Source organism: Cucurbita moschata, unplaced genomic scaffold (genome assembly GCF_002738365.1).
Source record: "Cucurbita moschata cultivar Rifu unplaced genomic scaffold, Cmos_1.0 Cmo_Scf00022, whole genome shotgun sequence".
NCBI lineage: Eukaryota > Viridiplantae > Streptophyta > Magnoliopsida > Cucurbitales > Cucurbitaceae > Cucurbita > Cucurbita moschata.
The window spans coordinates 778230-793942 of NW_019268538.1; the positions used below are offsets into that span (position 1 = coordinate 778230).

Here is a 15713-nt window from a genome sequence, read left to right on the forward strand (position 1 = left end):
TCTCAAAAAATTACAGCTATAAGAATTAGAGAGCCGATAAAATATTGCATTTAAAGATTTAAATTTTTTTAAAAATAAGATTGTTGCATTACATAAACCAAACAAGGACCTAAACCCAAAAATACAAAATATGATAGCCTATCACCAAACGAGTCCCAAAAACGTATGTTACTTTGTTGTTGGGGTCCAAAATGTTCTTCATCTTACTCGTAATCTTGTAAGGTTGCACTTAAAAACTTTTAGAAAAAGAGATTCTGAGAGCTTTCTAGTCCATAGTAGGTAAAACCTTAGACTTTTGTCGAGCTTCATTGTCCCATGACTTCACCGATGATTGGCTGAGCCTTTCTTTCTTTGTATGGTATGTTTTCCCGCTTATTCACTTATTCCTTCGACCTTGTACACTAGTCGAATTTACAAATTATCATCAAAGCCTACGATCTCACAATATAAATATAAATATATAAATATTTACACATTACAACGTTTTTTTAGTTCAACAACATTCAGATTGTAAAAAGTGATGATTTCAACACCTATCGTAGACAACTATAGGGTTACAAACGAAACTAAAATTATCTTCACGAATCAGACGAGGAATGACTCGACTCATATACAATCATAAAACTGAAATATTTGCAACCAAAAGATACATATACTACAATGGTTCCTTACCTGTGCACCTTTCTCTAGCTAATCATAGTGATTTGTATTGCTCGATCAAAGACGACGCATGGAGACGGGACGTAGGAGTAATAGTACATCCCAAATTACGCAAATAAGAAATCTGCCAATTAGACATATGAATAAATCAAGAAGATAAGGAGTGAATAAGCAAGCATGTAATGAAATCCCAACACTTTAGGACACAAAGCCTATGATATGCATTTTAACACATGCATGCTTAAATTCTTGAAGTTGTAACAGTGGTAAGTGCTTGGGGTGTTTGGAAATACCTTTCAAAGTTTAAAATCCTACGTTTTACAAGGATGGAAATAAACTTCATTTAGAACACAAAGATGTTTGAGGAATAGTATATGAATCATAGCTACCTGTTTTGCTGAAGGTGCTGAGGAACCCATTGCATTTTCAATCCTTAATTTCAGGAAATGCTCCTGCAACAACTCATTGCTTAGAATTGAGGTACAATGCCATCCACTTCGTCAATATTATGTATAATTGTTTTCAATGTAGGACAATAAACGCTGAAGATTATCAATATCAATAGATATTAAATTGATAGATAACGTTATCCAGTTGTTCAAACTCTCAATATGTGCTCATACATGAGTTTAGACACCACGGCAAATCAAAAAGGTGTTTCATAATATTGAAGGTCAAATAAAACATTTAGAAAACAAAAGAAACTAACTGTTTTGTTTTATCATCATTTCATAAGCTGAAGAGAGCAAACCTGTTTTTCCTGCATCAAGAGAGCACGCTTATCCGCAGGGATCTGTTCCCATCTCAAAACCTATGCAAAACAGGTGTGGTGATCGATAGGTGACTAGGGGAGCATAATAGTTTGAAGGTTTAAAATAAAAATTCCAAGTAAAATTATATAAAAGAACAGAAGAAGTATCCATCATTACTATAGCCGTACCACTTAAATAATACATGTACTTTTTTAGATGATTAGCTGAAGGGCTAAAACCAATATACTCACATATTCAGCATACTGAAGTGCTTCGTCACTAGTCAATGATGACTTCAGTGTACGCAAGACTTCCTGTGCACACAAAACTCAACATCATCAATATTCAAACTGCATAGTTTATCTCACGCAATAAAAATTAGTTTAGAATTTAGAAAATGATACAGTGAACGATTCTAGTACTTCAATGTAATGGTCCAAGCCCACCACTAGCAAAGAGGACAATATCTGCTAGCGGTAGGCTTAGGCCGTTACAAATAGTATTAGAGCCACACTGGGCGATGTGTTAGCGAATAGGTTGAGCCCTGAAGGGGGTGGACACGAGGCAGGGTGCCAGCAAGGATGTTGGGCCCCAAAGGGAGTGGATTTGGGGGGGTCCCACATCGATTGGAGAAGGGAACGAGTCCCAGCGAGGACGCCGGGCCCTGAAGGGGGGTGGATTGTGAGATCCCACATCGGTTGGGAAAAAGAACGAAACATTTTTTATATAGGTGTGGAAACCTCTTCCTAGCAAACACGTTTTAAAAATCTTGAGTAGAAGAACGAAAGGAAAAGCCCAAAAATGACGATATCTACTATCGGTGGGCTTGAGCTGTTATATTCAAACTATGGAATCTATTGAGGTACCAATAAAATAAAGATAACTAAAACATACATACACTTTCTAGGATAAGTGAACAATCGAAATATATTGATAAGTAATTTCTCTATTATATCAAGTTTTTATGGCTTCATCGTACAATTTTCATACGTTACTATTTGAACTATCCAACAATGGGATTCATGAAAATCAGTTGAGCTATGGCTCAGAACATTTAAAGCTGGTGGTAGTTTCATTACATATTAAAATGAAAAGGAAAAACTAGCCCAATTAGTGAAACGTTATTAAAAATGAAAAAAAGAACAATAATTTAAAAAAGAAAACTATAACCTTCGTTTTGCATTTCTTCACTCTCAGCCGTTCATCAATTACAAATCCAACCTGTAAAGTTACGAAAAAAATTATTGAACTTTGTAAAGTCCCATTTATATCATCAGAACACAAGTTCAAATTTGATCACCTTATCAATTAACCTCTTAGGATCTTGAAATGCCTTTTTCTTGGCCCACTGATGAAATAAATGGGAAATAATTGCTCTGTTATCCACATCAAATCTGCAATTGGAATAGAGAAGAACAAAATATTGAATCTTTTTGGGTATAGATGCGTCTAAACAATGGAATTGGAAGGAGATAAAACCTTTTTAGGAAATGATTCCCATTAGTCATCTCTAAAGGTTCTTCGGAGTCTCTAATGTCGATTTGATCTTTAGCAGGATTGTTTAACGCAGCATCCAAATCATCTGATACAGGTTTTTCGAGAGGTATGTGCATGTTCTGTTTTAGAACATCATGGTGCTTCTTTTGTAAGTGTTGGACACTAACTTCAGCCTACAAGAAAAGATTATACCATTAACACTTCTTTTGCCAAGTGTTGGGTACTAATTTCAGCCCAAGTATAGATAAGGAACCACTTATTTGGTTATGATGCCTATTTATATATAATAAACAGTGCGTTCTAATAAAACTTAATGAAAATTACCTGTATCTCTCGAAGATGATCAGGAATTTCTTTGAGAAATCTTGAAGGTTGGAGTATCTAACAAAAATGCTCGAGTCAATTAACTTTGTCCACATTTATATGATAGTAAATATTCAACTAAAACAAACCTGCCAATCTGAGTCCATCAAGACATACAATATAAAGATTTTCTCTCGAGCACGAGTCATCGCAACATATAGTAAGCGTCGTTCTTCCTGTTATTTTCAAGGGAGAATTAACATGGCACAAATGGAAGGAATTCTATAGAACAAGGCAAAATGGAAAAACTAACCTCAATTGAGTTTCCATTTTCCATTGTAATGCCCCTGGATTCATGCAAGAGAGGAATTTCTGATTCATTGGCCTAGAAACATCAAAGTACTAAAAGTATTGTCATCTCAGAAGAAGAATATATATATATAGCACATCATTGAAATGGTATTAGTACACAAAATCATAAACACAAACACCAAAAAAACACATTTTCTATTGCAGTCTTGAAAATACAAGAGACTCTCCCTCCATCTACAAAGGTTTCCCCTAACCAACCCAAAATATTATCAAATAAATGAACCAACCAAAACTAAATAACAAATTACAACTAAAAAAATAAAAATAAAATAAAATCCAATTAATCCACTAGATCTTATACACTCATAATCACTTTACAAGAAATCAAAACAAGAACCTCCGGAAGCATAACTACATCAGAGCAAGGTCCAAAAGAAACGCCCATCTATACAGTTTTCAATTACCTTAATTATGAAGACAACATCCCACTCCAAGCCTTTTGACTGCACAAGGAAGACAAGAAGGAACTTTACAAGGAAAACAGAAAATGGCATAGCAGTATCCATGGCACTAAATATTACTAAAGTATCGTTATCAAATTCAAGACAATTCTAAAAAAGATGCAAGGAAGAAGAACCTGGTGAATGGTAGTTAAAGTGACAGAGTTTTTATTGTCAAGACGGCGAGAGCAGAAATTTGCCTTTTCCCTCTCAGATATATGGTCAACAAAAGCTTTTAGAGCATTAAGACAGCCTGGCTCACTTTCTACAATCTCTGTCTTCCCTTCTTCCACAGTAAAATGACTTGACAAAAAATTGGAGACATCATCCAATAAATACTGAAGAACCTTCAAGAACAAGAAATTCAATGGTATAGAACAAATCAAGGCTCAGATTTTAAAATTACGGAAAAAGGTTGCAACTGCCAAAACTCATTTGCATCTTTTCCCATCTAAAGTGAGTGTATCTTTCACTTTTGAAATCTGTTATGAATATGTGCTAAAAATCAAAGTTGAAATATTATATTTCCTCTAATTGTCATTTAAATAAAAAGATTATGAACTAAGCATTGCTCTTCTGGACTGAATTGCTTCTTAAACTCTACATGTGTTCTTATTTTCATAATGCACTTAATCTATTAGACTTAGGTTAATTAATTTTAAATGCCCATAGGTTGATTGATGTTAGATCTAGAAACCTTATAATAAAAGAGGTACTTTTGGGCCGGATAAGAACTCAAACCAAAAGGAACTTAGAGTTTGGAAACCTAGAATGCTTTTTGAAGTTTAAGAATGTAAGTTTTAAGGCCTTTTAGGTTTATTGAAATTAAATAGGGATATGTGTTTCATAATTAACAAATGGAACTTAGCTAGCACTCCAGGAAGAGGCAGTAAAGAAACTTGTGTTCTTGATCTATAAAATAGAGTTTTCATAGGAGATCTTGATCTTTTAAAAGAAACTAGTACGTAGGATAGGTAGCAAGCCCTCAAACACCCTTTTTGTATAAAACCATAACATGGAAATCTATCAATAGGTCTGATATTGTCATGTTCATTGAGCGATTTTCCCTCATCTACATCAAATTATTATATAATTTTGTGTACATTAGCATGGATTTATACTTACTGATCTGATATCATTGTCTTCGTTCAGCAATTTTCCCCCATCAACATTAGTAACTGCCTGTTGCTCCAGAAGGTACTTCTGAAGATATGCCACCAGAAGAAATGGTGTCACAATTAGAGAAAATATGACCCTCATAAAGGCTTGGATTTTGTTTAATATGAAAAAACATGACTCATCATAAATTCTCCCCTCTTCTGGAAGTAATGATGGGGGTAGAACAAAACTGTAAATAAAAAAACTATATGGTAGCACGTTAGACCTTTTTGGTAAGTTGGTAACGATCAGAACAAGAAATAACATTACAAGTAAACATAGTGATAAATGAGTTTCTGAAAGCTGCTTAACAATATTCTTCCAAGATACGTGGTTCACGAAGTTATCTACAACTAAAAAAATGTTTTCTAGAGAAAAAAAAGGATCTCGAAAAGCTTCAAATATGAACCATTAATCCAGCCCATCAGAACACAAAACAAAATGAACTTTCCATTACATGATGGCAAAAATGCTCACTGAAATACTGTGAAAATAGTTCCAAATTTTTTTTAGAGGAACCACCAACCAAAACTGAAACAAAAGCAAAGAATGGCAAATCCCTGTACTTAAGCCTCTAGAAGCTTATGGTCAGACCCTCAGGTTCTAAAATTAGCAAACTGAATAGCATATGAAAATTCATAAAAAGATCTATGTTGAAAGAAGACAAACCTCAGGTAACATGTTAGACACAGAAGTTATAACAGTTGATATTGATTGTTCCTGCAAATATTTACAAATTAGATTGAAATTGATTAATTTATCATTTGAAAGGTATTAAAATAACCGGAAGGGAAGCAAAGGAGTAAATTCAAAAGGCTAAATGATTTCCAATTCTACATTTCAAATAAGAAAGGATGGAAGGATTGAGATATTTAAAATTTTAACATATACCAGTCACATTGAAAAAGATAGAAAACTCTGATAATTTGAAAGGGCTAAAAAGAACTAAAATAAATACTTCAGCTCAATATTATGGGAAACAAACTCCGTCGTTCATTAGGTTAGGTAAACATACAATTACCATACATTCTTATACTTTTTTACTGGAAGAGTTCAATAAGCTTTCCGGATGGGATGAAACTGAAATAACTTCTGTATATATAACACTTTAAATCATCATGCAAATACTGTAGTAGTGTCCCACATGCATTACCCTTAGAACAAGTCTTGACACCATCTCTAATGTAGACAACACCTTACGCCCTTGGTTAAGTTGACTCCTGTAAGATTTGGGCACGGATCAAACTCAGTAATTTAATAGGAAACTTTACTGGGTCAATCAAGAAGTTGTCAAGCCATTTTATGATTTTGGAACTGAATCAAACTGGGATACATAATTTTGCATTTGATAGAAAGAAAATAAGTCGCAAAATCACAACAGAGATTGTTTATAAAATGGCAATCACACCAAAGCACATGCAAGATTTTTTTCATGAAGCACATAACAGAAAAATAAAAATATCAATGTCCTATGCAAAAGAAAGTATAGCATTGTTTTTTTTTAGTATTCGTGAGTATCCAAGCCTACTTGTGCCTACCTCGACAAGAGGTAGGTAGGTAACTACATGGATATCAAGTGAGAAGTAGGTAGCTACATGGTTTTTAACCTATCTTCTCTGAGCCCTTTCCATTATTTAAATAGGAGAAAATGTGGAGTTAACAAAAAAAATTGAAGGACCTTTATTTCGTTATATTGTTTAAACATAAATGCTTTTAAGCAACACATTTCTTATTTATTTGAAAAAAAATACACTAGTGTGTCCAAGGTCCTCGCACCTAGGCAAGCCTTTCAAAATAAAGCAATAAATGTGTAACGACCCAGGCCCACCGCTAGCAGATATTGTCCACTTTGGGCATTCCCTTTCGGGAGCTTCCCCTCAAGGCTTTAAAACGCGTCTGCTAAGGGAAGGTTTCTACACCCTTATAAATGGTGGTTTGTTCTCATCCCCAACCAACGTGGGACATCACAAAATGACAAATCAATAAACCAAGTTAGAGCATTGATGATTTTAGACAATGATTTCAAACTTTACAGATGAATCTGTAAAACTTAACCTCTTTAAGGTTCCAGAAATCTTGGAGTTGAAGATGTCCCTAGCAGCAGTAATAAATGGACACTTTCTTACCGTTGAAATTTTGTCGATGTGATTAATTATCTGCAAAAATAAAAGGAAAGGATGAAGTACTGCCTTCTAGTACGCAAACCCGACTTTCTAGAGAAAAACAAAATGCTACTATCTCAGGGGTCTTAAATAACAAAGTAGAGGAAGAAAAGATAAAGAAAGAAAAAGCTACCCTCTTCTTTTCCTCTTTCTCAAAAGGAATTAGAGCCTTGAAAGCTTGACGATAAGCACCATCATCACAATCAGGAAATGTTGTTTTAAGTAGAGCCATAATGGTTTTCACTACCTAAATAAAAGAGAATTTAATAAGTTTCAAGAAGTGAAGATGTTGTAGCCAAAGGTGGAGTTATAGTCAATTAATTGCAAGATAGAAAATAAAATTAGTTCGTAAAATTTCAAACAAAATGACCAACGACATGTAGTTTTAATGCAAACGTATAAACATTCGTTATGGACATACGAACACTAATAACTTACCTGTAATACCAACACACAATTTGGACAACATAAATCTAGCTTAATAATAAATACACATCAAGAACATTAAATTTTAACTTCATATCAAACTTGATTACAAGAATCAATTCGCATAAACAACGTTTGTAGGACAATCAACCTGTATTGATGTCATAAAGCAGTCATATTATTGGTGGAATAAGAGTAGACCTTTTTTCGGTAGAAGGCCACACCATGAACATTAAATGGTATTTTTCTTTCACGGAAAGCTGTTTGAAACACTTTTCCTGAGATCTACAGAAACAAAGATGACACTGGTTTTGTCAGAACAAATGCTGTAGATTTTTTGTGTTTCTCATTATTGATATGTTGGCAGATAAGTTTGACCTGCCTCCGGTAAAGAACTGCAAAGCTCCCAAAGCCTTTGGAAGCTGAACAATTTGAAGTGCTTTCCATGATCTTGTCAATAACAAATGCACATTGAGCAGCCTCATTATTGCATTCTTTAATTGTAATCTGGATAGTAGGGGAATGTGATTTAATATTATTATGGAGGCAAAAGAAATATGAATTTAAAGTATTATAATATAAATTTTGCTCAATATTCATATGGCTAGAATAGATATACCTTAGATCCAATTAAATTATCAGTTTGAACATCCTTAAAAGGGCATCTTTTTTTATTATTTCGTATCAGAGAAGAAGCAGCATCAATAATACAGCCTGTGGATCGATAGTTTTTATTGAGTCTGATCTACATAATAAAAATAAACCAAATTAAGGACTCATCATCATTGTATTATAATCTAGAATGATACGTTACACAAAGAAGCTAAAAGAATATGAAAGAAATTACAAGATTCAAGCCTAGAAAGAATACAAACCTCTTTGTAAGTTGGAAAGTCTTTACGGAAAGAATCAAATCCGGAGATATCAGCTCCATTGAAACTGAATATGGACTATATTACAAACATTGGAAATGTCACTTGAGGATAACACACATACTAAACATGGAAATGTGAAGAGGAAAAGGAAATTACAATTCAACAATTACACCAGCCTTTTACTGTTATAGTATAATAGAATAACAAATATACCCATGATTTGAAGTTAATTTCTTAGTATTGCAACAAACACTCAGTTTTTGTACGCCTCCTAATTAGACAGATGGTTATACTTAGAAAGCATTGCTTTCGAGAAAATGGATCGACACGGGAATGAAGAAAATAAGACGATGATGTTTATTAAAGAATAGACGATAAGTCATCCAACAAAAAAATCCTAGCACCATGAGAATTTTGTATGAAATTTTAAAATCCCCACTAACAAATCTGTCGATGCAAATATAACATTTTGACAATAGCTGGAAAGCAAATTGTGTAGGGATGAACTAAAAGCCTGACCTGATCATCGTCACCAACTATAGTTATCTGCCTATTGGATGCAAGAATCTGAAGAAGCTTGTATTGCATGGAACTTGTATCTTGAAACTCATCAATAATAATGGCTTTCCATGAATCTTGACACTCCTTGTATACTTCAAACAAAGAGAAAAAAAAAACAAATGAATCAAACCATAACTATCATTTAAATTAATATTTAAAACTGATAAGCTAGTATTGAACCTTCAGGAAAATCAGTAAGCAGCTTCAAGGAACAGCCTATTAAGTCGTGGTAGTCCAGAGCATTACAAGATTTCAAAATTTCATTGTAGTTGTCAAGAACTGCAGCCTGGTTCAAACACAACTTCAAATAAAAATAGAAAACAAAGCTGTTGACACAAATCTTGTTAACCAGAAAATTGGAAGCTTACTCCTATCTCATCACCCTTTGTACGTAGTTCTTCAGAAGTAGTTCCACAAGCTTTAGCCTGGAATAGAGTGAAATCATTTCCTTAAATGCCAACAGCAGAATTACATCAAAGCGTCGAGAAAGAGGATATACAATAAAGCTAATTCAAATTAGGAAGAAAAAAAGTTCCTCTCTCCAACCAACTTGTGGGATCTCACAATCCACCTCACTTTAGGGCCCCGCGTGTCCTCGCTGGCACACCGTTTGGTGTCTGGCCCTGATACCATTTGTAATAGCCCAAACCCACCGCTAATAGATATTGTCCATTTTGACCTGTTATGCATCGCCGTCAACCTCACGGTTTTAAAACGCATCTACTAGGGAGAGATTTCCACACCCTTATAAGGAATGCTTTATTCCCCTCTCCAACCACCCCAATATTAATTTTACTTATTTATTGCAGTCTCAATTCTATACCCTCTAAAATGAATCTTTGACATTTTTTCTTATAAAATTTGCAGAAAGAGTCGAGGATTTCTTCTCCAATTTTATTATCCTCCCCCAAATTAACTCTCCCTCCTAAATTTTCTCCAAAATGAAGACGTTCTTTATTTTTCTGTTAAGAACCAATGAAAAGAATGAAAACAGAAATCCTTTGGACAACACTAAGAAGGGAGAAAAGAACACACAAGACCCTAAACTAAAGTTGACAAAGTAAAGTACTAACCTTAGGGACAAAAGTTTGCCATTTCTTTGACTTATCCTTCAAATGCAACGGAGCAACATCCTTAGAAGCATCATCAAGTATGTTGGAGTCTACTTTTTGTTTACTTTTTTCGTTTTCCAATAGACGCACAGCCTCAATGATTGCCCTCCTTTGCTGCCCATGTCCATATATTGAAAAATCCGAAGTGCGCTCTAACCTGTAATATAAGATAACGATCTAACCTCAAGATAATAACAAGGATCAAAGGTTAATAAAAAGGAAAACCATTGAGTAAACGTACTTTGGTAGGACATACTTCAACTTAGAACTTCGCAAAACTAATGACTACACAAATAAACAGAAAAAAATTACATATCTTAAAGCATAGCATATATTCATTTTGATACATTTAAGATTAGAATCAGATATGATCCTACATAGATAAGTTTAGAAATTTATGTTTGACTTATGACTGAGCAGAAAGATATCTCCTCTCAATAATTCTATATTAACTAAAGATTTTTCTGAATCCAGTTTAGTCTCCTTCCTTGTTCCCCTCGAGTAAGACACCTAAATCCTTACAAATATCGATAGGCTATCAAATTAAGGATATTAATAAGTTCAAAATAAGGATTCTTAAACCTGTAAAGAAATCTCTCTTACACTTCTATTAGTTGGCCCTATTACTTGTAGTACACAGTGAAATTTTTCTTCTCCATACATATCATTTCCTTGATGGTTTATATAACAATTGAAATATATGAAGCAGTGGAATTGAACTATCAATGTGCTCCGCACATGGTAAGGCTACAAAAAGAATAATGATAAACCCAGATACAGAACACATATCTAGGCAGGGTAAAAGAAGAAAAGTTTGAGCATACTTTTCTGCATGTAAACGACAAAGTTGCAATGAAAATGAATGAAATGTGCTAATCACAAGTTCTTTTGCCATTTTCTTCCCAGTCACTGCACCAACGCGATCTCTCATTTCCGAAGCAGCTGCAGTAGTGAAAGTCATTGCCAAAATATTTGCTGGGCCTATACCCTATACAACCAAAAAGAAGTAACTAAACCGATAATGTCCTAAAATTATATAGAGAAGAAATGAAATAAAAAGTCACATATCAGAGTTAAATAAATTTGTAAATAAACAAGATTAGAAAGAAACATTGTGCCACAAGGCGGAGATACCTCGCTAAGCAACATCAGAACTCGACCGACCATGGTGGAAGTCTGCATAAAATAGAAATTTCAGCTCTTGGCGACAAAAAAGGCTCTAACTCAGACCAATCTTAGGTAACTTTTAGAAATGGAGACACAGTTTTCCTTAAGCGAATTTTTAAAAGAAAATACAGCTTAGGTGAGATTACCATTCATCATGAACTAAACAAATATTCTTGAAAGTAAAAGCATTTACTAAACCCCAAACAATATGATTGTTGATTCTCAATTTACAAACAAGAAGTAAGACCTTTCCACTTCCCGGACCGGCAAGAATCATTAACGGGATCGAAATATCACTACAAGCTGCTTCTTGTTGTCTGTCATTGAGAGACAACAGATATTTTGCATACTCTGCTGGCATGGCCCCGATCTTCTTAGTTGCAGATTCAGAGTTGATCCACTCTGCTCTTAATTCCAAGGTGTCCGAAGAACACGACAAGCCTTTGTTTTGGCTACGTTCGCTACCATTTACAGACTCCAAATCTATACTAGGATCATCGTTATAGTTACCATTATCATGATTTTCCACATGGAAGATGGAATGTGAACCGTCCCTTTCTGCTCTAGCAGATGAGTTCTGCTCGCAGAGAGCAGCGATTTCCTCTAAAGTGGACTCATCAAAATCATCATCCAGAATACTTGGAGCCGAGAACGAATTTCTTGTACTAGAACATTCAGAACTTTTTAAAGGAGTCTTGAAACAATCTAATCCCAACTCCTTTGAAGTAGCGTCAATTGCAATAGCAAATGACTTCGATACCGGAGTGTTCCCCGAAATCTCGGACAATGGAACCCTCTTCGCACCATTATCACAAACTGGGGCATCATTTGCATCTAAATCCGAAACCCTGGAACTAAAAAAATGGCAAGAAAACAAATGGGAAATCTCAAAATCTTGAACTAATTCAAATGAAAACAAACACAACAGTTCTAAGAACACATACCTGAGAGAAAGTGGATTAGCAGAATGGATACGATTAGAACACTGAGAAATGGGTTGATGGGAGTGCAAGAGGCGAGGGCGTTTGCGAGCAAGAAGAGCTTTGGCAGCTCTGAAATTGCGGGAGATTCGATCCCTTTCTTCCTCGGTGATGCCAGAATTTTCATCTTCGATCATTGCTTCGGCAGAAACTAAACTGAAATGCAAAACCTACCAGCCGAAGAATCGGAGATTGAAGACATGGATTTCCAAATTGCAGGTGTTGGTTCAAGAGTTGTGTCTCTTCACTTCAATTTTCCCCCCAAAACATCAAAAAGTTCAAATCAGGCGCAATAACGTTTATCTATAAGGAATTTCGCGGAATTAGTGGAAATAACAATAATTCGCTCATTGTTCATTAAGAAAAAATTTTAAAAAATTTTACATTTATGCAATAATCATTATGTTTCTTATTTCGTATCCATTATTTCTTAATATATATTATTGATTCATCTGACTCAAAAAAAAAAAAAAAAAAAACTCATAATTATCGACAAACACGGTTGTATTAACTACAAAAGAAAAAAACATCAACATCACGTGGTTTGATGCATTTTCCGTGAAGAAGATTTGGATCAACACATTTTATTCAAAATAAGAAAATGATCAAACTTGACATTATTAAAAAATCTAAAAACTCCATCAACCAAACAACATTGAATTAGAGGGCCAATGGTTTATACGTGATACCATTATATATATATATTATATTCTCTACCTTTCGGATATTCGTTATTCAATCTCAATCAAAAATCATAAATTTGACACGTATTTGTAATTTTATAAAAACAAATTTACTTTTCAAATTTTATGAGTCACAGTTGTTGAGAATTGTAGGGAGTGAGTCACATTTACTTATTTAGGGAACGATGATAGGTTTACAAGTAAAGGAATACATCTTTTGGTACAGGCATTTTGGGGAAGTCCAGAGCAAAGTCATGAGAGCTCATGCTCAAAGTGGACAATATCATATCATTGTGGAGAGTCGTGACTCCTAACATAGTATCAGAGTCATGCCCTAAAGTTAGCCATGTTGATAAAATCCTTCAATGTCGAACAAAGAACGAGAAATGTGGACATCGGTTAAGGGGAGGCTATTTGAGAGCTCCATAAGCCTCAGGGGATGGAGCATGTCATCGACCACCAATCCCGTCCCAGTAGTTACTCCCTTTCTAATCACAACGCTTAAATTTACAACAAGAGATTATAATAATGAAATGAGCAGCAAAGTTGGTGTAGCACACACGTTCATAATAGAAGCTTGGAAATACAAACACACCACTCAATCCAAATAATACACACAAACTTCTTCTTACAGCCCTGCATGCACGTAAGCTTATTATTATTATTATACTATTATATCTTATCATAGCCGTGGAGATTACACCTCCAGCTCGACGTGTCGGAACCAAACCTTCAGCTCCAGAACGGAGCCCTCTTTGGCGCCGCCAGCCGACGTGTCGCTAGGAACAGGATTGTGTTGAGTTATTGGTGGGCCGAAAACTCCGGTTTGGGGATGTGGCGCCCAGTAGTCTTCGGATAAGGAGTGGATCATATGATCTGGCACCACTGTCGGGCAGACTTCCTCCTCTGGGTTCTTCTCATACGCTGACCAATGACCTGCCCTGAATGCAAAATATATATATTATTAATATGTTGACCGTATGAACTGTGAGATCCTACGTCCATTGAGGAGGGTAATGAGTGTCAGTGAAAACGCTCTCAAAACGCTCGGAGTCAAAGGGTGTATTGTGAGATCTCTAATTCATTAAAAAGGAGAACAAAACATTCTTAAAATTGTGAAAATTGAGCGTAGATAATATATAATTGACTACAAAAATAAATAAATAAATAAATAGACGATGTGACGACAAGGATGTCAAAATCCATGCCTCTCAATGGTAGGTGATTCCATGCCTTTTCTTTAAAATAAAATAAATTAAAATAAAATAAATTATAAATTTATTCTTATAATTTTTAATTAATCTTGATATTTATTCAAATTTAAGATTAAGCTCGATCAAGATGACAGGTGTGATAGCATATAAGATAAATATAAATTTGGGTTTTTTTTTTTTTTTTTTTGTTTCCTTTTATTTTAGTCAACTTTGGACATTAAATTATTATATATTTTGGTCTTTAAATTAGCTAAATAGGTTAAATAAATAGTTAAATTTCTGTCTAATAGCTCTCAACATAAATTCATTTTTTTTAATTAACAAACCTTCTAAATATAAAATCAAATTTAACAATTAATAAAAATTAATAAAAATACCTCTAGATTTCGAAACTTATATATTATTTAAGGTTGGTTTTTTTATACGAATAGTCCATATTCTATTTCAAAAATGTCCTTAAACTTTTAAAACTAAACGGTTAAAATTTAAAAATTAGTTTTATTAAAAAAAAATTAAAAATCTTTACGGTCACTGTCCAAGAACACCTCACAAATTATTTACAAAGATTCTAACATTACTTTAAAAAGTTTATTAATATTTTTGAAACACGAGACGAAAATATTTTTAAATATTTTTAAAAATATATATATTTTTTTAAGTCTAAGGTATTAACCAAACTTTTTGGAAATTTACATTTTGGACCATATTTTAAAACTTATGTTAGTTTAAGAAGTATTTTTTAATCTAAATATAAAATTAAAATATATTTTTATTAATTTAACGTACACAAAATGTTTGAAATCGGAAAAAGAAGAGAAATAAGAGATAAGAGTACCGGAGGGTGAAGAGAGAGGGCGAGAGGCGGCGGAGTGGGTTCCGCAAATGGGCGAGTCGTGGTCGAGCAGCGATTATAAGGTTAGAAGCGGCGGCCATGCAATTGAAGAAGAAGAAGAAGAAGAAGAAGAAGAAGAAGCTTTCAGAAGAAGAATAGGAGTGAGTGGTGAAGGGCTGTCGAGTTTAAAGGGGATTTATAGTCCCCTTTATTCTCTGCCAAATTCACAGATGCTCATTTTTTCTTTATTTTAATTATCTTTAATAAAATTAAATTTTAATATAGGGTATAACAAAAGGAATAATAATTATAATTTTATTATTCTAAAAGTAAAATTAAATTTTTAAAAAGAATAAATAAATAAAAGGAGATATGGGTTCCCTAGTAATGGATTTCCTGGGTCTCCACCGGCCCCGTACGCCTCTGAAGACTCTAAGTACGTTCCCACTAAGAAAATTCCTTTTTTTTTTTTTTTTTTTTTTTTTTTTTTTTTTTTTTTTTTTTTTTTTTTTTTTTTTT

General features: G+C 34.0%; 2 protein-coding genes across 3 annotated transcripts; both read right to left on the reverse strand.

Moving 5' to 3' along the window:
- Positions 1–98: 98 nt before the first annotated feature.
- LOC111459282 (ATP-dependent DNA helicase SRS2-like protein At4g25120) lies at positions 99–12773 on the reverse strand. 2 transcript variants are annotated; one of them, XM_023102105.1, is made up of 30 exons: positions 12430–12773; positions 11733–12339; positions 11453–11494; positions 11143–11306; positions 10280–10475; positions 9575–9631; positions 9387–9492; positions 9165–9298; positions 8646–8720; positions 8390–8515; positions 8149–8277; positions 7972–8055; positions 7478–7591; positions 7238–7338; positions 6336–6402; positions 5852–5902; positions 5150–5227; positions 4162–4371; positions 3989–4027; positions 3526–3597; positions 3362–3448; positions 3234–3290; positions 2892–3082; positions 2713–2806; positions 2583–2633; positions 1664–1726; positions 1412–1471; positions 1050–1112; positions 673–784; positions 99–431 (listed from the first exon to the last, which is right to left on the reverse strand). In XM_023102105.1, the coding sequence occupies exons 1-29, from the start codon at positions 12600–12602 to the stop codon at positions 695–697; spliced, it is 3381 nt and encodes a 1126-aa protein (XP_022957873.1). In that variant the 5' UTR covers positions 12603–12773; the 3' UTR covers positions 99–431; positions 673–694. The 2 variants fall into 2 exon arrangements, with proteins under 2 accessions (XP_022957873.1, XP_022957872.1); XM_023102104.1 differs by having other exon boundaries at positions 369–401.
- Positions 12774–13654: 881 nt separating this feature from the next.
- LOC111459285 (late embryogenesis abundant protein At5g17165-like) lies at positions 13655–15375 on the reverse strand. The gene is made up of 2 exons (XM_023102109.1): positions 15198–15375; positions 13655–14089 (listed from the first exon to the last, which is right to left on the reverse strand). Exons 1-2 carry the CDS (start codon positions 15293–15295, stop codon positions 13846–13848), a joined length of 342 nt encoding a protein of 113 aa, XP_022957877.1. The 5' UTR covers positions 15296–15375; the 3' UTR covers positions 13655–13845.
- Between the last annotated feature and the right edge of the window lie 338 nt (positions 15376–15713).